Source organism: Phoenix dactylifera, chromosome 12 (genome assembly GCF_051530095.1).
Source record: "Phoenix dactylifera cultivar Ajwa chromosome 12, Ajwa_hap1_PhDact_Kaust_v1.1, whole genome shotgun sequence".
NCBI classification, from domain to species: Eukaryota; Viridiplantae; Streptophyta; class Magnoliopsida; order Arecales; family Arecaceae; genus Phoenix; species Phoenix dactylifera.
The window spans coordinates 9,840,040-9,862,123 of record NC_143201.1 but is presented as its reverse complement, the minus strand read 5'-3'; the positions used below and the strand labels follow the sequence as shown (position 1 = coordinate 9,862,123).

Here is a 22,084-nt window from a genome sequence, read left to right as displayed (position 1 = left end):
AAGAAAGAATCTATTCGAGTTGGAAATAAGAGATATTTTGTTACACCATAGAGAATTATTTTGTTCTTACGTCCAAAACAATTTCCATGAGACTAGCAAGCTACCGTTTGGACTCCAAGTGGGAAAGAAGGGGGTTGGTCTTCTATTTATACTGCGAGTGGTGGGGAAGTGTGATGATAAGAGCACACTTCGGACCGTCCTGGAAACAGGTAGAGAAAGAGGAACTTGACCCTAACCGCGACCTGCTGATAGAACCAAAGTTATCAAAAGAAGCATGACCCTAACCGCGACCTGCCGGTAGAACCAACACTATCAAGTTCTAATCCAAGAACCAAGGTGAAGCTCTCACATAAGAGAAACTCTCAAATTTCATTCATGCGTCCTCCCCCTCTCAAGTACAATCAGGTGCTATTTTAAGGCTGAAAATGGCTTCAAAGAGAAGCAACTCCTAGGAAATTACATAGCACTACTTGTCATGCATTTTCCAAGGCTGCATTTACCAAGGCTTGGAAAAGATGCATGTTACACCTACTCCTAGAAAAGTAACCAGAACTTAGGAAAAAGATCCCAAAGTAATTATAGTGATTTTGGGAACTACAAGAAAGTCTGAATGTGACTTAGGGAATACAAAACATCATCTGAAAAATCACCCCAAAAGTATGCACGAAAATCCAAATACAATAGGAAAGTTGGCCTTCCCATGAATGCTTCTTGTCATGTGATTTGGACTTTCCAAAGTGTTGTCTTCAGGTTGGACTCAAAGCATCTTCACCCAATTGTATGAAAGTGACCCAATTAGGTGCAGCCTCTATCTCACGTTGGTCTTCTTTTCCTTTGATTTTTATGATCAGGCTTTCCAAAGCTTGTTTCATCCTCTTAGTCTTGGCCCTAGTCATAGGACCTTCAATTCCATGCAAAGGATCTTTAGATGGGCTGGTTGCGTCTCTATCATTGGTTGCGTCTCTATCATTCCCTCCCTCTTCAAAAGGATTCATCCTCGAATCAGATTCATCACCTACATCAAACAAAGATAGATCAGCCACATTAAAGGTAGCACTTACATTACCATATTCACTTGGCAAGTCCAACTTGTAGGCATTGTCATTGATCTTCTCTAGAACTTGGAAGGGTCCATCTCCTCTTGTTTGCAGCTTAGATTTCCTTTGAGTGGGAAACCTCTCCTTCCTCATATGAACCCAAACCCAATCTCCTGGTTCAAAAATAACTTTAATACGCCCCTTATTTGCGTGCTTTGCATATTGCTCATTCTTCCTCTCAATGTTGGCTCGAACTTTTGCATGTAACTCCCTAATAGTATCCGCCTTTTTCTTACCATCCAAATTGGTACACTCATTAGTAGGCAAAGGTAAGATGTCTAAAGGAGTCAAAGGATTAAAACCATACACAACTTCAAAAGGAGAATAAGAAGTAGTAGAATGAACAGTTCTATTATAAGCAAACTCAACATGTGGCAAGCATTTCTCCCAATTTTTCAAATTCTTTTGAATGATAGCACGCAACAAGGTAGTAAGTGTTCTATTTACTACTTCAGTTTGTCCATCCGTTTGAGGATGTGCAACAGTAGAAAATAAGAGTTTTGTTCCTAGTTTATTCCACAAAGTTTTTCAAAAATAACTTAGGAACTTTACATCCCTATCAGTTACTATTGTTCTAGGCAATCCATGCAAGCGCATTATCTCTTTAAAGAACAAATCAACAATATGTGTTGCATCATTGGTTTTAGAGCATGGAATGAAATGTGCCATTTTACTAAACCTATCAACAACGACAAATATACTATCTTTGCCACCTTGAGATCGAGGTAATCCTAACACGAAATCCATTGAAATATCAGTCCAGGGTTGATTAGACACAGGCAAAGGTGTATAGAAGCCATGGGGCATGACTTTAGATTTAGCTTGTTTACATGCTATGCACTTATCACAGACCGATTGCACATCATGCTTCATGTTAGACCAATAAAAATGCTCATGCAATATTTCTAAGGTCCTTTTTATCCCAAAATGTCCCATCAATCCACCACCATGACTTTCTCTAACTAGCATTTCACGCAAGGAACAAACAGGCACACACAACTTATTTTTCTTAAACAAGAAACCATCATGCCTATAATAGTCTCCAAAAGCATGCTTAGAACAAGAATTCCATACTTGGCCAAAGTCAGAATCATTAGCATATAAGTCCTTTATAAACTCAAAACCAAGTAATTTAGTTTGCAAAGAAGTAAGCAATGCATACCTTCTGGACAATGCGTCAGCCACTTTGTTTTCCTTACCATTCTTGTACTTGATTACATAAGGAAACATCTCAATGAATTCCAACCACTTGGCATGTCTTTTTTGAAGCTTACCTTGAGATCATAGAAACTTCAAGCTTTGATGGTCAGAATGAATTATGAATTCCCTTGACCACAAGTAGTGTTGCCAAGTTTGCAAAGCTCTCACCAAAGCGTACAACTCTTTGTCATACGTGGAATAATTCAATGATGCCCCATTAAGCTTTTCACTAAAGTAAGCAATTGGTTTAGAGTCCTGCATTAGTACGGCCCCTATGCTAACACCAGATGCATCACATTCAATTTCAAAAGCTTTATCAAAATTAGGCAAACAAAGCAAAGGTGCATTGGTCAATTTTTCTTTTAATGAATTAAAAGCTTCCTCATGCACTTCATTCCACTTAAACACAATATTCTTTTTAACAAGTTCATTCAAAGGTGCAGTAATAGAACTAAAGTTCTTTACAAACCTTCTATAAAAACTTGCTAAACCATGAAAACTTCTTACCTCATTTGCATTCTTAGGTGTAGGCCATTCTCTAATTGCCCTTACCTTCTCCTCATCCACACTTATTCCTTTCGAGCTTACAACAAAACCCAAAAACACAACAGATTCATGGCAGAATGAACACTTTTTAAGATTAGCATATAATTTGTTTTCTCTCAAAACATTAAGAACAACATGCAAATGATTAACATGTTCATCTAAGGTTTTGCTATAAATCAAAATATCATCAAAATACACTACAACAAATTTCCCAATGAAAGAACGCAAAACATGGTTCATTAACCTCATGAAGGTGCTGGGTGCATTAGATAAGCCAAATGGCATCACCATCCACTCATATAAACCATATTTTGTTTTAAAAGCTGTTTTCCATTCATCACCTTCTTTCATGCGAATTTGATAGTATCCACTCTTCAAATCTATTTTAGAAAACACACATGAACCATGCAATTCATCAAGCATATCATCCAATCTAGGGATAGGATATCGATACTTTACAGTGATTTTATTTATGGCTCGGCAGTCCGTACACATGCGCCACGTCCCATCTTTCTTCGGAACCAAGATCACAGGAGCAGAACACGGGCTAAGACTCTCCCTCACAAATCCTTTTTGCAGCAACTCATCTACTTGCCTTTGAATTTCTTTTGCTTCCTCTGGACTTGTTCTGTAAGCTGGTCTATTTGGGATTGAAGAACCTGGAATTAAGTCAATCTGATTCTCAATACCTCTTGTAGGAGGTAATCCATGGGGAATTTCTTCTGGAAAAATATCACCAAATTCCTGTAACAAAGAAGCAACCATACTAGGCAAAGAAGAATTGAGTTCGTTAGTGAAATAAACATCCTTGTGTATGAGCACAAGTAGCTGCTCTTTTGCTAACAAGGCACTCTCAACCTCTCTTTTGCTTGCAAATGCACTCACTCTCTTTTTTTTCTCTTCTTTGGATTATGATTTATTCTTTTCTTTCGTCTGCTCACTCTCATTTTTCTTATCTTTCCTCTCTTTTTCTTGAATGCTCAATTGCTCCTCTCTCAACTTACACTCTCTTGTAATTCTGATTTGATCAGCATAGGCCTCGGTTGGTTGGAGAGGTGTTAAAACAATAGTGTGATTGTTCATAACAAGAGTGTATCTATTTTTGTACCCATCATGAATAACCCTTCTATCAAATTGCCACGGACGCCCAAGAAGTAGATGTCCAGCATGCATAGGTGCCACATCACAAAGAACTTCATCCTTGTATTTACCGATGGAAAATGAAATCATCACTTGCTTAGTCACCCTTATGTCTCCACAATCATTCAGCCACTGAAGTCTATATGGATTAGGGTGCTTTAATGTGGGCAAACTCAATTTTTCAACCAACAAGGTGCTAGCAACATTAGTGCAACTCCCACTATCAATGATTAAGCTGCATACCTGGTCGTTTATATGGCATCTTGTATGAAATATATGCTCACGTTGCTGATGTGAACCCCGTAAGATAGATTCTTAGAAACCCACAAACAAGTTGCTGAATAACCCAAGAAAGTCTGAAAATCAGTTTGGAAGAGATAGAACCTTGACCCGATGTTTAGCAAAACATGAACCAAAGGTATAGAAGGTTGTTGACGCCACACCCTAATAGAATCAGGATGATAAGTCACTTGAACGCCACAAGGGTTGCCTTGATAAGTTCTAAGTTCAATGAAGAACCTCACAATTTTCATTCCAATTCAGCTCCCTCTTTACATAAGGAACACCCTTTTTATAGCCCAAAGGGAAACCTACCAGCCTTTAATTAAAGTCTAATCCCTAGAACAATAATAACTCCACTAGTCATAGTTCAGTCTCCTAGGAAATTAATGAAGACAGTTTCCTAGAACATTAATGAAACTCCACTAGTCAAAGTTCAATCTCCTAGAAAATGAATGAAGATAATTTTCTAGAACATTAATGAAGCTCCACTAGCCTTTAGACATTCAGCAACATAAAACTAAATCTAAAAACTCCAGCAATATTTCCACCAAGTAAGCATCTAATTTGGCCTAATAATTGCATGGATCATGTTGACTAGTCCACAAGCTATCTTTACGTCCAAATCCACTCCAATAGCCTCTTGCTGGTTCCAAGCTTCCTCAATCAGCCCATTAAGTGCTTCCTTCATTCTTTTAGCTTTGGACCGAGTGATTGGTCCTCCACCAGTTTGTAATGGATCATCAAGATGTATCGGACCAGAATACTCCATACATTGCTCCTTGCTTCCCACGGCCTTGGATAGTCCCTCCTTAGGTTGTTTGGTGGCTGCATCCTGGTTTCCATCATTCCCCCTCTCCTGAAAAGGATTCGTCCTCGAATCTTCATCACCTGCATCAAAAAGGGAAAGATCAGAAACATTAAATGTAGTACTAACATTATACTCACCTGGTAAGTCAAGCTTATATGCATTATCATTAATGCGAGCAATGACTTGAAATGGCCCATCTCCTCTAGGGTGCAACTTAGAACGCTGTTTTGCTGGAAATCTTTCCTTTCTCATATGCACCCAAACCCAATCTCCTGGTTCAAAGATCACTTTCTTCCGCCCTTTGTTGGCTTGAGTAGCATATTGTTCAGTTCTTTTCTCAATGTTTTGCCTAACTTTCTCATGCAATTGCTTCATCGTTTCAGCTTTCCTTTTGCCATCTAAACTAGCACGCTCATCAATAGGTAAAGGTGACAAATCCATTGGAGTTAAAGGATTAAACCCATACACTATTTCAAAAGGAGAAAAGTTAGTAGCAGAATGCACGGATCTATTATAAGCAAATTCAACATGTGACAAACACTCTTCCCAATTCTTCAAATTCTTCTGAATGATGGCACGCAATAAAGTAGATAAAGTTCTATTAACTACTTCGGTTTGCCCATCAGTTTGTGGGTGGCAAGTTGTAGAAAACATGAGCTTAGTACCTAACTTACCCCACAAAGTCTTCCAGAAGTAGCTCAAGAACTTAGCATCTCTATCTGAAACAATGCTCCTTGGCACGCCATGTAGTCGCACTATCTCTTTAAAGAACAAATCTGCAATATGGTTAGCATCATCAGTTTTATGACATGGAATGAAATGTGCCATTTTAGAAAACCTGTCTACAACCACAAAAACAGAATCCATACCCCTTTTTGACCTCGGTAAACCCAACACAAAGTCCATGGAAATATCTACCCAAGGTTCACTAGGTATTGGCAATGGCTTATACAATCCATGAGGTAAAGATCTAGATCTAGCTTGCTTACAAGTGATGCACTTCGCACAAACCCTCTCTACATCTCGTTTCATGTGTGGCCAAAAGAAATGTTCAGCCAAGACATCTAAGGTTTTCCTCACACCAAAGTGTCCCATTAGTCCCCCACCATGAGCCTCTCGAACTAATAACTCTCTCAAAGAACAATTAGGCACACATAATCTATTTTCTCTAAATAGAAATCCCTCATGCCTATAAAATTTTCCAAATGCCGCATGTTCGCAAGCTTCAAACACATTACCAAAGTCAGAATCATTAGAATACAAATCTTTAATGTACTCAAATCCTAACAATTTAGTATTCAAAGTAGAGATCAAAGTGTACCTTCAGGACAAAGCATCCGCAACCACGTTTTCCTTACCTTGTTTGTACATGATCACATAAGGAAATGACTCGATGAACTCCACCCATTTAGCATGGCGTCGGTTCAGCTTACCTTGGCCTTTCAAATGCTTTAAGGATTCATGATCTGTATGAATGACAAACTCCTTGGGCCACAAATAATGCTGCCAAGTCTCCAAGGCTCTTACCAAAGCATACATCTCTTTGTCGTAAGTTGGATAGTTCAAAGCTGCCCCATTGAGTTTCTCACTAAAATAGGCGAGGCGTCGGCCTTCTTGCAGCAAGACAGCTCCAATACCTATACCTGAAGCATCACACTCAACTTCGAAAGTTTTAGCAAAATTAGGTAAAGCAAGTAATGGTGCTGAACTTAGTTTTTCTTTAATCAAATTGAAAGCCGATTCTTGTTCACTTCCCCATTTAAATCCAACACTTTTTTTCACAATTTCAGTTAAAGGTGCAGCTAGGGTGCTAAAATCCTTAACGAACCTTCTATAAAAACTAGCCAACCCATGAAAGCTACGTACGTCAGTTATGGTTTTAGGTGTAGGCCGCTCACGGATTGCCTTAACCTTCTCTTCATCAACCTCAATTCCCTTAGTACTAACAACATAACCAAGAAATACAATTTGACTAGTACAAAAAGAACATTTTTTGAGGTTAGCATACAACTTCTCATCTCGCAAAATACTTAAAACCTTATGCAAATGATCAAGATGCTCATTTAAGCTTTTGCTATAAATCAAAATGTCATCAAAGTATACAACAACAAACTTACCAATAAAAGCACGCAAGATATGGTTCATTAATCTCATGAAAGTACTAGGGGCATTAGTTAACCCAAAAGGCATAACCAACCACTCATATAAACCATATTTAGTTTTAAAAGTAGTTTTCCATTCATCACCCTCACGCATGCGAATTTGATGATAACCAGATTTTAAATCAATCTTAGAAAAGATGCAAGAACCATGCAATTCATCAAGCATATCATCTAACCTAGGAATGGGGTGGCGATACTTTACCGTAATCTTGTTGATAGCCCTACAATCAATGCACATTCGCCAAGTCCCATCCTTCTTAGGCACAAGCAAAATAGGAACAGCACACGGACTCAAGCTTTCTCTAACATGCCCTTTTGCTATCAACTCCTCAACTTGTCTTTGGAGTTCCTTCGTCTCCTCGGGGTTACTCCTATAGGCTGGCCTGTTGGGAATTGATGCACCAGGGATGAAATCAATCTGATGCTCTATTCCCCTAAGTGGTGGCAATCCATAGGAAACCTCATTGGGAAAAACATCAGCAAATTCCTGCAAAAGAGATATAGCAACACTAGGCAAAGAAGGGTTAAGGTCGTTAGTATAAGCCTCCTTGTACAGAAGTACAATCATTGGCTGTTTTAAAAAGAAAGCTCTCTTAACTTCACTTTCTTTTGCATAAAAAGCTCCCCTTTTTTTTTCTTGCTCTTGAGGCTTTTCTTTTTTATCTTTCTTTTTGTTTTTAGCCTCTTTTTCATTTTCATTCTCATTCTTTTTACCACTCCTCTCGGCCTCACTTCTTTTCTCACAATCACTTTTGATTTTCTTTTGATCCTCATACACTTGCCGAGGTGTTAATGGTATAAGAGTTATAGGTTTGCCATTCATTACAAAAGAATACCGATTCTTGAACCCATCATGCATAACCTTTCTATGAAATTGCCAAGGTCGGCCCAAAAGAATATGTCCAGCATGCATTAGCACTATATCACAGAGCACCTCATCATGATACCTCCCAATGGAAAATGAAACCAGCACCTGCTTATTGACCTTAATTTCTCCACAATTCAACCATTGAAGCTTATAAGGTCTAGGATGCTTAATAGTAGGTAAGTTCAACTTTTCAACCAAAACAGTACTTGCTACATTAGTGCAACTACCCCCATCAATTATCATGCTGCATACCTTGTCTTGGATGTGACAACGGGTGTGAAAGATGTTATCTCGCTGTGCTTCATCCTCCTCCTTTAATTGCACATTCAAAGCTCTCCTGGTGATAAGGGTTTCACCATTAACCGGATATTCTTCTCCATCACTCTCCTCCAATGGTGGCATGGGCTCTTCATCTTTATCCGATTCACTTGCTGTCTCAACATCCCCATCTTCCCTTAATAACATCACTTTTTTATTTGGACATTGAGATGCAATATGTCCCCTTCCCAAGCACTTAAAACATTTAATATCTCTATTTCTAGAAGTTTGGGAAATAGATTTACCTTTATCCAAGCTAGAACCCGCATCCTTGCCTTTGGAAGTTTCAGCCTTACTCTTGGATTCAACCTTGTCATCCTTTTTGCTCCAATTTGATTTCCAAGGGGAATACCCCAAATTCCGTTCATGCCTTGTCGAACCCTTTCTTTTGAGCTGTCTCTCAACCTTCATGGCCATGTGTACCATGTCCTCAAGCTCCACATAATGTTGCAATTCCACTATATTGGCAATGTCTAGATTCAAGCCTTGCAAAAACCGTGCCATGGTTGCCTCTCGGTCCTCCTCCACATTAGCCCGAATTATGGCTATCTCCATTTTCTTGTGGTACTCTTCCACACTTTTGGACCCTTGGGTTAGGCCTTGCAACCGCTGGTACAAGTCCCTATAGTAATGGGATGGAATGAACCTCCTCCTCATGACAGCTTTCATCTCCTCCCAAGTGTCAATGGGTCTCTCACGGTTTCGCCTCCTAGACAAAACAAGTTGATCCCACCAAATAATAGCATAGTCAGTGAACTCAACAGCAGCAAGTTTTACCTTTTTTTCTTCAGAATAGTTGTGGCAATCAAAAACCAACTCCACTTTCTTTTCCCATTCCAAGTATGCCTCAGGATTGCTCTTGCCTTGAAATGATGGAATCTTCATTTTAATGTTTCCCAAGCTGCGATCAACATCATCTACCCGCCTTCCTCTCCAACCATCTCTATCAGCTCTAGCATGGTCGGACATGTTATAAGATGCTTTTTCATCAAAAACATCATCGTTTGCATCCTCATGCTCAACTTGGAATTGACGCCTTGCTTGCCTTTGCACATTAGGACCTTCACGTGCATGGTTCCTTTGCAACGAAGCAATGTTCGCATCTTGTCTTTCCAACCGGTCCAAAATTTCACCAAATCTGACTTCCATGCGCTCAAAATGTTGTCGCATAGCTCGTTGTTCAAGTGTCTCTGCCGTCCTTTCTTCCTCGCCACTTGACATCATTGTAGTAACCTGTCAAGAATGTTATGAAAACCTCACAAGTTCCCCTCCCCCCCCCCCCCCCCCACCCAGGTGTTTTACCCCAATGATATGTCACTCACCAAGTGTTTCACTCTTGCCTTTTACCTCTCAATTCACTTAAATTAGTTCTTCAAGGAACTAGAGAAACCCAAATCAAAGCAATTACCTTGCGATGTACAAACAACTTATCCACGAAACTCAGAGGGTGGACAAGAATTGAAAAGGATCAAGAATAACAAGTCAAATACTTACTTTCTTTTTCAGTTCAAATCTGTTTCAGAATTCCAAACCGAAGCCACACAATTTTTTTTTTTTTTGCCTCACAATTTTTTTTTCTGATTTTTTTTTTTTATATAAAGCACAATAGAGGCACTTTAAACTTCAAGGAATAGAAATTGAAAATATGGAAAGCAACAATGAAGAAGATGAAAAGGCCAAAATAAAATAAGAAGCACCAAGGATAGAAACTGGTTTAGAAGACCTATGCTCTGATACCAACTGATGTGAACCCCGTAAGATAGATTCTTAGAAACCCACGAACAAGTTGATGAATAACCCAAAAAAGTCTGAAAATCAGTTTGGAAGAGATAGAACCTTGACCCGATGTTTAGCAAAACATGAACCAAAGGTATAGAAGGTTGTTGACGCCACACCCTAATAGAATCAGGATGATAAGTCACTTGAACGCCACAAGGGTTGCCTTGATAAGTTCTAAGTTCAATGAATAACCAAAGAAATGAATAACCTCACAATTTTCATTCCAATTCAGCTCCCTCTTTACATAAGGAACACCCTTTTTATAGCCCAAAGGGAAACCTACCAGCCTTTAATTAAAGTCTAATCCCTAGAACAATAATAACTCCACTAGTCATAGTTCAGTCTCCTAGGAAATTAATGAAGACAGTTTCCTAGAACATTAATGAAACTCCACTAGTCAAAGTTCAATCTCCTAGGAAATGAATGAAGACAATTTTCTAGAACATTAATGAAGCTCCACTAGCCTTTAGACATTCAGCAACATAAAACTAAATCTAAAAACTCCAGCAATATTTCCACCAAGTAAGCATCTAATTTGGCCTAATAATTGCATGGATCATGTTGACTAGTCCACAAGCTATCTTTACGTCCAAATCCACTCCAATAGCCTCTTGCTGGTTCCAAGCTTCCTCAATCAGCCCATTAAGTGCTTCCTTCATTCTTTTAGCTTTGGACCGAGTGATTGGTCCTCCACCAGTTTGTAATGGATCATCAAGATGTATCGGACCAGAATACTCCATACATTGCTCCTTGCTTCCCACGGCCTTGGATAGTCCCTCCTTAGGTTGTTTGGTGGCTGCATCTTGGTTTCCATCAGTTGCTCCTCATTACCACCCGCCTTAGGTTGCATGTTGAGAGCACGCCTAGTAACAAGCACATCTTGGTTCGGCAACTTCAACATCACTACAATCCTCCAATGGTGGCATGTCATCATCACTTGAGCTCACACTCTCTATGTCTCCATTATCCAGCAGTATCATGGCTCTTTTATTTGGACATTGAGAAGCAATATATCCAACTCCTTGACACCTGAAACATTTGATATCACAAGATCTAGAGGATGAATTAGTTTCCATTTTACTTTTAGGTGCAGCAATCGAATTTTTGGCCTTTGCATCTTCTTTTGGCTTTGACACAGATTTGTTATTTTGCCAATTCGATTTCCATGAGGAACTAGTAGTAAATTTGGAAGTACTCTTAGCTTTCAATTGCCTTTCCACTAGAATAGCTTTGTGCAGCAAATCCTCCATCTCTATATAATGTTGCAATTCTACCACATCAGCTATCTCCTTCTTTAAACCTCCAATGAATCTAGCCATAGTTGCCTCTCGGTCTTCTTCAACATTGGCTCTAATCATGGCTATTTCCATCTCCTTGTAGTAATCTTCCACACTCATGGAGCCTTGAGTTAGACTTTGCAATTTCCTGTGCAAATCTCTATAGTAGTGGCTGGGTACAAACCTTTTTCTCATGACAGCCTTCATCTCATCCCATGTACCAATAAGCCTCTCCCCATTTCTACGTCTACTAGTCACCATTTGATCCCACCAAATACTAGCATAATCATGGAACTCAACAATGGCTAGTTTAACCCTCTTCTCCTCAGAATAATTATGATATTCAAACACATGTTCAACCTTTCTCTCCCACTCTAAATATAATTTAGGATCATTTTTACCTTGGAATGCAGGGATTGTCATCTTAATACTTCCCAAATGACTGTCTTTTCTTGATTCATCTCTTTGCCTCCTTCCATTACTTCTTCCATCCGAATACTCCTCTTCTTCTTCTTCTTCAAACATCCGCCCCCTCAAAGGTTTGAGTCTGCTTGGTGATTCCAAATCATTCATTCGTGCACCAAGCTTAGTAAGTTGATCAGCAATGGCTTTCATCCATAACTTCATATCAACATCTGGTTGTTTACTACCTTCACTACTCATCTTTGTATGCTGCAATCAAAAGATTAGTATAAACAGAATAGGTCCTCACACACTCCTCTCTCTGGTGGACACTCTTTTATGGCTTTTTCTTGATGATGATCTCACCCTCTTGCCTTTTACCACTTAGCTTCACCTTATGAGCTCTTAAATAAGAACCTTTTGGATGTTTCTACAAAACAGGAAACAGTAAGGAGTCGATGATAACCTTAGGGAACAAGAACTCGCAAGGAACAATTTAATTGGAACCAACAAAGGGTTCAAGGAAGGTTTGAATTGAGAACAATTCAATGGAAGCGTTAAAGAACCCACAAGAAAATTAGAAGCAAAATTTGCCCCGAATTTTTTTCTTTTTTTTTCTTTCTTTTTTTCTTCTTCTTCTTCTTCCTTTTTTTTTTGAAATAGCAGAACAGGAAGGAACAAAGGACGATGACACAAACCGATTAAAGGAAGATGTCACCAAGGATATAGAGATAAACAACAGCTGAACACCTCTTCTCCTTTTTTTTTGAATTAAACAAGATAAACACACAAAGGATAGATAACACCTGATTTCAGGAACCGGGCTCTGATACCAAATGATAAGAGCACACTTCGGACCGTCCTGGAAACAGGTAGAGAAAGAGGAACTTGACCCTAATCGCGACCTGCCGGTAGAACCAAAGTTATCAAAAGAAGCGTGACCCTAACCGCGACCTGCCGGTAGAACCAACACTATCAAGTTCTAATCCAAGAACCAAGGTGAAGCTCTCACATAAGAGAAACTCTCAAATTTCATTCATGCGTCCTCCCCCTCTCAAGTACAATCAGGTGCTATTTTAAGGCTGAAATGGCTTCAAAGAGAAGCAACTCCTAGGAAATTACATAGCACTACTTGTCATGCATTTTCCAAGGCTGCATTTACCAAGGCTTGGAAAAGATGCATGTTACACCTACTCCTAGAAAAGTAACCAGAACTTAGGAAAAAGATCCCAAAGTAATTATAGTGACTTTGGGAACTACAAGAAAGTCTGAATGTGACTTAGGGAATACAAAACATCATCTGAAAAATCACCCCAAAAGTATGCACGAAAATCCAAATACAATAGGAAAGTTGGCCTTCCCATGAATGCTTCTTGTCATGTGATTTGGACTTTCCAAAGTGTTGTCTTCAGGTTGGACTCAAAGCATCTTCACCCAATTGTATGAAAGTGACCCAATTAGGTGCAGCCTCTATCTCACGTTGGTCTTCTTTTTCTTTGATTTTTATGATTAGGCTTTCCAAAGCTTGTTTCATCCTCTTAGTCTTGGCCCTAGTCATAGGACCTTCAATTCCATGCAAAGGATCTTTAGATGGGCTGGTTGCGTCTCTATCATTGGTTGCGTCTCTATCATGTGACCTTATAGGTTCGAACCTAAGCCGGTAGTATAGGAACAACTTTCTACACTAATCGATATGACCATCTAGCAATGGTACCCGACGTCCGGATAGGTCGAATATATGCGAAGCAAATATTCTGGAACCTTGAACTATAGTTACTGTATAATTTAATCCCTTTGACTCCTAATGCCAGGATGACTTAGAGCTCACTGTCAACCCTATAATTAGTACATCCATTATATGATTGACTTTAGATATCCGTGACTCCTCACTGGGATTACCCTAGCCAAGGTTTTGCTAAATTAGTCACAAGATATTATCTCCTGTTTTCAGGAGGGGTCAATTCCATCTTGACTCACAATTGACTACACAAGTACTTGACTGCACCCAGTGAACTTCCGTCACTGAATTAGAAATTCAGGTAGTCCGGTACCAAAGTACAGTGAGTTGCTTGCTAGTCACAGGTTGCGGTCTTAGGTCAGAGGGCCAAACTTATACCCATATCCACTCGGAACATCTCTTGACAGTAGAGCATTCCGAAATTGGTCACGTTCAGTGAAATATATTTCTATACTTCACCTGTGTGGCATACCAGTATCTCCACACTCCTTGGTTAAGAGGACAACCAACGTATATGTCACACAATGACCTAATCTCGATAATATTGTCGTCCTAGTAACAACATATCATTTGGTCGCGAACTAGCTTAAGGACTCGAAGATAAATCCTCCTTTATCATTAATAAGTCCTAAGGACTTCATCATATAAGAGTTCATTTGAAGATGTAAAATTATGAATAATGCCAAATAACACTTTATTAATTTGTCAATTCATTTACAAAATTCAATCATCAATATGCCGACGATTGACTTTTAGGATACAATTTCCAACAACTCCCACTTAGCCTAAAGCCAATCAGCACAGTATCTAATTTCCATCTTCGACTTGTATTCGTTGAACTCTTTGATGTCGAGGACTTTGGTAAATGGGTCAGTCAGATTTTCTTTTGTGTCAATTTTCTGAAGATCAATATCACCTCGTTCGACGATCTCTCGAACCAGGTGGTAGCGATATAGAATATGCTTGGTCTGCCGATGTGCTTTGGGTTCTCTTGCTTAAGCTATGGCTCCAGTATTGTCACAAAATACAGGCACTGGACCATCAATGGAGGGTGTCACTCCAAGCTCGATGATGAACTTCTGCAACCATACAGCTTCCTTAGCAGCATCAGATGCTGCGATGTATTCTGCTTCACATGTAGAATCTGCCACTGTATGCTGCTTGGAACTCTTCCAGTAGATGGCCCTATCCTTAAGAGTAAAGATATATCCCGACATACTTTTGCTATCATCTTGATCTGATAGAAAACTTGAATCGGTATATCCCTCAAGTTTTAAGTTAGAATTACCGTAGACAAGCCACTGATCTTTAGTATTTCTCAAATACTTAAGGATGGTTTTTACAACCTTCCAGTGGTTGCTACCTGGATCAGACTGGTATCTGCTCACTACTCCTAGTGAGTATGCCACGTCTGATCTAATACATGTCATGGCATACATTATAGATCCCACTACTGTAGCATATGGAATTCTATCCATACTCTCTCTTTTTTGAGGGGTTGTTGGATAATCCCTTTTAGAGAGGTTAATTCTATGGCCCATCGGAAGATAGCCTTTCTTGGAATTAATCATACTGAACCTCTTCAGTATAGTATCAATGTATGTGGATTGGGATAATCCAAGCAATCTTCTAGATCTATCTCTATAGATCTTCATCCCTAGGATGTAAGATGCTTCTTCCAAATCCTTCATGGCAAATTGAGATGATAGCCAAATTTTTATTCTTTGTAATGCAGGAATGTCATTCACGATTAAAAGAATGTCATTCACATACAAAATAAGGAATATAATAACTGAACCATTTGCCCATTTATAAATGCAAGGTTCCTCTTCATTCTTAATGAAGCCATATATTTTGATTAACTTATCAAAACGTATATTCCAACTCCGTGAAGCTTGCTTTAATCCATAAATGGATTTTTGAAGCTTGCACACTTTAGACTCATCTGCAGATGTAAAACCTTCAAGTTGTATCATATACACTTCCTCTTCTAAATATTTATTTAGAAATGCGGTCTTTACATCCATTTGCCAAATTTCATAGTCTAAATGTGATGCTATCGCAAGCACAATTCGAATGAACTTGAGTATTGCCATAGGAGAAAACGTCTCGTCATAGTCAATACCATAACGTTGACGATATCCCTTGGCAACCAGATGGGCTTTATAGGTCTCTACCTTTCAATTTGCGCCCCGTTTTCTTTTGAATATCCACTTATACCCTATGGGTTTAAGTAGGGTCAACTAATGTCCATACATCATTGACCTTCATGGATTCCATTTCGGATTGCATGGCTCGAAGCCATGCATCAGAGTCATACCTCTGCATCGTATCCATGTAGGTGATCAGATCCTCATCATTTTCATCAAGTTCGACAGGATCTCCGTCCTAGACCAAGAAACCGTAGTATCTGTCCGGCTGATGTGGTACTCTACTTGATCGCCTTAATGGTGCATCTAAGATGGGTTCTGAATCTGATCTAATCAAATCCGTCTCAATTGGCTCAGTGGATGGTGTCGGGTCTTCTACATGTTGAACTTTTCTAAGCTCAACATTAGAGCTTCTACTTCCTTCTCCAAGGAATTCCTTCTCTAAGAATACAACTCTATTGCTTACGAACTACTTTTGTTCTTCAGCAAAGTAGAAATAATATCCTTTAGTCTCTTTAGGGTAACCGACAAAGAAACTTGTCAGACTTGGGTTCAAGTTTATCTGTTTTCAAACGTTTGACGTACACCGGACACCCCCAAATCCTAAGATGAGAGAGCATCGGCTTACGTCCAGTCCACATCTCATGTGGTGTTTTATTTACCGACTTACTTGGAACCTTATTTAGAATGTAGCAGGCTGACTCAAGTGCATATCCCCAAAAGGTTTGGGCCGACTCACAAACTCCGTCATGGATCGAACCATGTCTAACAGAGTTCGATTTCTTCTTTCTGATATACCATTATATTGTGGTGTAGCAGGAGGAGTCCATTGGAAAAGAATCCCATTCTCTCCCAGATATGTCAAAAACTCATTGGAAAGGTATTCACCCCCTCGATCTGATCGAAGAGTTTTAATACTCTTTTCAGTTTGTTTTTCTACTTTATTACGATACAATTTGAACATTTCAAATGCTTCAGATTTATGTCTCATTAAATAGACATAACCATACCTCGAAAGATCGTCTGTAAACGTAATGAAATATGAATACCCACCCCTAGCATCTGTGCTCATTGGCCCACATACATCAGAATGTACATAGATCAATAAGTCACTGGCTCGTTCACCTTTTTCGGTAAAAGGTGATTTGGTCATCTTACCAAGAAAACATAACTCACAGGTTGTCAATGATTCACAATCATTAATATTGAGGATTCCCTCTTTACTTAACATGTTCATCCTGTTCTTGTTAATATGACCTAGCCTATGATGCCAAAGGTAGACATCCGTGACATTATCTATTCTAGGGCGCTTACTTTTCATTACATTAACAGGTTGTGATAACAAGTAGATGCCATTGCTCAATCGTCCATTCATTACAGTAACACCATTCATAATGATATCACAAGAACATTTCTTTATTAAAATTTCATAACCATTCATGGCCAAAAGGCCTACGAAAATTACATTCAATAAGAACGTAGGACAATAGTGACAATCACTCAAGACAACTACATGAGAATTGAGAACAAGTTTGAGATTTCCTAAAGCTAGAACTGGAACAGATCTTCCATCTCCAACATTCAGAAATCTCTCGTTGTTTTCAAATCTCTCATTGACCTGAAGTCTTTGCAATGAATTGCATATATTAAACGGACTTCCAGTATCTAATACCCAGATCGAATTATCACATATAGAGAAATTACAATGTATTATCATATAAATACCTTGATCAGCAACTGATTGCCCTTTTCTCTTGCTCGGCCTGTTCGGGTCATGTGAGGTAAGGTACTGAGGACAATTCCTCTTTCAATGCCCATGCTTCTTACAATAGAAGCATTCTGCCTAACTTTGGTCATCCTTAATTTTTTTGGTCTGACTATGTTGAGTTTTCAGTTTTCTATACCAATTATTGAAGTTGGAACTAGTCAACTTGTCATTATCCAATAATGAGCGAAGTGACAAACTTGTGGCCATTTCTACATAAAAGAAAATTTGGCTATTGGTATATGAATTGACTAAACATAGTAGACTTGGACTTTAGTCTAAAGATACTTCTACTATTTTATATAAATTGATAGCCTCTACCTCCAATTCGAAAAATTACTCCTAATTCTTTAGTGGGCACTAGAACCCAATAGATCGCATATAGGCCCGAGTGTGGCTCGGCTAACCCATATGCACCTATTGGTAGGTTCTAACCAGTTGCTTCACTAAGCAAATTCTAGTGATAATTTTGCCCTAGGTTCTTCGCAGGCGTGTGGCGCCTTCTCCGAATACCCTAGTCAGGTCCAACTATTAAATGATAGGGTTAAGTCTAATCAACTAATAGATGACTAAGCTTGAGTGTGGCTTGGCTCACCTGACCGTCTATTGAAGGTACACTTAACTCATCATATATTGAATGACAATTCCAATGCTTGATAAGTACCAGGCGTGTCGCGCCTCCAATAATTATCAAAATATTGGACCCATTATCACCCAACTTAATGGGAGGCTATGACCTAGTTATCCCCATAACCATTTTATTTTAAGGACCAAATAATTTTAGAGGATTTCATAATTAGGATAGATGAGAAGATCCAGTTAGTCTAATTTTCTCCACTGACTTCACCAAATCAGATTAGACTCAAACTGGTTAAGGAGGTACCTAAATCAGTCAAACTAATTTTCCTTATAAGCATGGGCTAACTCGAATCATTAAGTGATTCAATCAAAATGTGATTGACCATGTCGGCCAGGTAAATGAGATCGGTGGAAGAAATATGCCATTAACTCGACAAAGACAAAGTACAAGTAGCTCCCAATTAAAAACCATCGGTCAAAACTGCCAAACTTACCTTAGACACCGACTGGTTATTCAATTTCGATTTGATTACTCAAATGTCTCGGGCTACACCTCTGAGCCTAAATCAAGTTCCATCTTGGTCTAATCAAAGACATGGACTTGATCCATCTACAATTATTGTAAATTGACCTAGAATTTTCTTGACCTAATCTAGTTACTACTTAATTAGATTTGATCAATTAATTCTATTTGTCCATATATGATTCTAACCTTAGGTCTAACCCAATCCTAAGAACTTGATTAAGCTAACCCATATTCCAAAGAATTATGCAATGTCAATTAATTGAGTTACAATTCTATTTCATAACACTTAATTCTCAATTAAGTTTAGACTTATGAAAGTTTTGATCATTGCATATTTCTTTTTAATTACATATTAATTACAATCTTTCAGTTCTTAAAACACATTTTCAGATCTGAGTTTTTATAATTAATCACATGTAATCAGATTTAATTCATGTTTAAGTCATTATGTTTTATGTTCATGCATCACATATACATAACAATCATGAATTAATACAAACAACATACATCTTATGTATTTATTTTTTCACTTTTATTTTCAGATCTGATTTGTTCATTAAAATCAGAGATCATATGAATCATAAACTTTATTTAGATCTAATCTAAACAATATTATAATTTCAGATTTATTCATGTTACTAATCCTAACACAAACATGCATCATATGCATCCAAAATTTCAGATCTACTTAATCATGCATAATCAGCAATTAAATCAATCATAACAAGCACTTTAGAACTAATCTAAACGTGTTAATGATTTCAGATTTAATTTCCAGAATTAAAACATACAAGTTTAAACATGAACCTGGCTCTGATACCACTGAAAGTTAAACATTCTAGGTTCTTTGGTGTTAAGCATGCTGAATTTTTTTTTTTTTTGAAAACCATGGCTGAACCTGATCGGGGTTGCCTACGTACCCCTTCATAAGGGGGATCAAGCCATACGTAGTTCTTTTTAAGTTTCAAAAAATGCAGCGGAAAAATCGAATCAAACAATTTAATTCATGCATGCTTACAAGATCAAATCTAGAAATCAGCACCTTAAGAACACATAGAATTATGCCGGAATCGTTTAAACAATATGCTAAAGCTTTTATGCATAATTAACTATCAGATCTGAAACTTAAGAACTCTATTCCAATTAGTCTCTGAATATCCATCGAATGGATTCTGGAGATATCTCCGTGAGGAGCCCCAAAAGAGGGTAAAACCTAAGGGAATCAGACCTAGATCATGACACCATAATAAATGATTAATGCTAGATTAATACCTTTATGATGGATGAAACTTGTAGATCTGATTCTTGACTTCGCAGCCACGCACACGAATGGCCTCTACGAGAAGTACACGCGAAGTTTCTGGAGAGATCCAATCCTGCGGAAGTGCTAGCTTGCGCAGAATTTCTTGAGGCTGAAATTTGATCTTCCCAACACTATCAACTTTTGATCCGCCTTCTTGGAAGAACTTGGAGGAAAGGTTTAGAGGAATTGAAGAGGACTTAGATCTGATCTAAAGACTTTTATCAGGGACCCCAAACCTAATGGTGTGATGGACTTAGAGGAGGAAGAAGTCGGCTAGATTGAATGCATAATTTTTCCAAGCATGAACTAGGGTTCCTCTCTTTTCTTTCTCCTTTTTTTTCTTTTTTTTCTCTCTTTTTTCCTTGAATTCGACAACCATCTGATGGAGATCCTTTTAATGTTGCTATCCCCTCTAACTTCATGCCAACCATCCCATATTTGGGGAGGATTTTGTGGGGTTTTGAATTTTGAATTCAAAATTCAAGTTCATGCGCCATTACATGATGAAGCTTGATCTAATCTAAACCATTCATCATGTTGCCACTTTTCTCTATAAATTTTGAAATTCTCATGCCCCCAATCAGATTAGAGGGTCACGTAGTGATTTTACGGTGATTAAATTCGAAATTCAAGCTTAATTAGAAGTGAGATAAAGATAAGGATGACATATACCATGAAGAGAGAGAATTTGATCTTATCCAATTCTTTTCATGAATTTATCTCTCCATGTCACCCCATCTGATGATGAAGGAGGTCCTTGATGTTGCCACATGTCCCATGGCACCATTAAATAAATTAAATTAATTTTTAATCATATTAAAAATTAATTTATGGCGCCATGCATGGATATGTGACATGTGGATTTCGAGATCTGAACAGTTTCAGATCAAACCCATTTAATTTAATTAATCCTAATAATTAGGATTGTCCAATTACCTTGGGTTGAACCTAATCCAATTAGATCAATCCCTAATTAAGCACAAATTTAATTTAATTTAATTTAATTTGGTCAACCTAAGTCCTCTTGATTCAGACCTAATCCAATCAGGTCAAAAAAACCCTGATTGAGCCCAGAATTGAATCTAATTCAATTTGGCTCATCCTTAGTCTAATTACTCAATCCAATTGCGTTCATTAGCAATCTAATTACTAATTAATCCTTCGATAATTACTTTAATTATTTTATAAGATAATTTGCCATTCGAATTGACCAAATTATCCCTGAATGATTCTTAATCATTCATCAGCCTTCTTGATCAATCAGAAATCTTCTATGCGTGTGACCTCATAGGTTCGAACCTAAGCCGGTAGTATAGGAACGACTTCCTGTACTAATCGATGTAACCATCTAGCAATGGTACCCGACGTCCGGATAGGTCGAATATATGCGAAGCAAATATTCTGAAACTCTGAACTTTGGTTACTGTATAATTTAATCCCTTTGACTCCTAATGCCAGGATGACTTAGAGCTCACTGTCAACCCTATAATTAGTACATCCATTATGTGATTAACTTTAGATATCCCGTGACTCCTCATTGGGATTACCCTGGCCAAGGTTTTGCTAAATTAATCACAAGACATTATCTCCTATTTTCAGGAGGGTCAATTCCATCTTGACTCACAACTAACTACGCAAGTACTTGACTGCACCCAGTGACTTTCCGTCACTGAATTAGAAATTCAGGTAGTCCGATACCAAAGTACTATGAGTTGCTTGCTAGTCACAGGTTGCAGTCTCAGATCAGAAGGCCAAACTTATACCCATATCCACTCGGAACATCTCTTGACAGTAGAGCATTCCGAAATTGGTCACGTTCAGTGAAATGTACTCCTACACTTCACCTGTGTGGCATACCAGTGTCTCCACACTCCTTGATTAAGAGGACAACCAACGTATATATCACACAATGACCTAATCTCGATAATGCTGTCGTCCTAGTAACAATATTTCATTGGGTCGCGAACTAGTTTAAGGACTCAAAGATAAATCCTCCTTTATCATTAATAAGTCCTAAGGACTTCATCATATAAGAGTTCATTTGAAGATGTAAAATGATGAATAATGCCAAATAATATTTTATTAATTTGTCAATTCATTTACAAAATTCAATCATCAATATGCTGACGATTGACTTTTAGGAT

General features: G+C 38.3%; 2 protein-coding genes across 2 annotated transcripts; both read right to left on the bottom strand.

Moving 5' to 3' along the window:
• Window positions 1-991: 991 nt before the first annotated feature.
• On the bottom strand, window positions 992-9,676 carry LOC149751530 (uncharacterized). Its single transcript, XM_089926616.1, has 10 exons — window positions 8,098-9,676; window positions 7,472-7,722; window positions 6,443-7,045; window positions 4,882-6,394; window positions 3,335-3,587; window positions 3,088-3,223; window positions 2,805-2,880; window positions 2,466-2,696; window positions 1,062-1,499; window positions 992-1,015 (listed from the first exon to the last, which is right to left on the bottom strand). Exons 1-10 carry the CDS (start codon window positions 9,643-9,645, stop codon window positions 992-994), a joined length of 5,073 nt encoding a protein of 1,690 aa, XP_089782742.1. The 5' UTR covers window positions 9,646-9,676.
• Window positions 9,677-11,063: 1,387 nt separating this feature from the next.
• LOC148700405 (uncharacterized) lies at window positions 11,064-12,599 on the bottom strand. Its single transcript, XM_089926615.1, has one exon. The coding sequence runs from the start codon at window positions 12,138-12,140 to the stop codon at window positions 11,064-11,066; it is 1,077 nt and encodes a 358-aa protein (XP_089782741.1). The 5' UTR covers window positions 12,141-12,599.
• Window positions 12,600-22,084: the final 9,485 nt, after the last annotated feature.

Coding starts and splice junctions, on each gene's coding strand:
- LOC149751530 (XM_089926616.1), bottom strand. CDS start 9,645: ATGATGTCAAGTGGCGAGGAAGAAAGGACGGCAGAGACACTTGAACAA. Junction 7,723..8,097: donor CTTGGCAATTTCATAGAAAG/GTTATGCATGAT, acceptor TCTCTTTTGCAG/GAATTTGCTGATGTTTTTCC. Junction 6,395..6,442: donor TCATTTCCTTATGTGATCAT/GTACAAACAAGG, acceptor TTTGTCCTGAAG/GTACACTTTGATCTCTACTT.
- LOC148700405 (XM_089926615.1), bottom strand. CDS start 12,140: ATGAGTAGTGAAGGTAGTAAACAACCAGATGTTGATATGAAGTTATGG.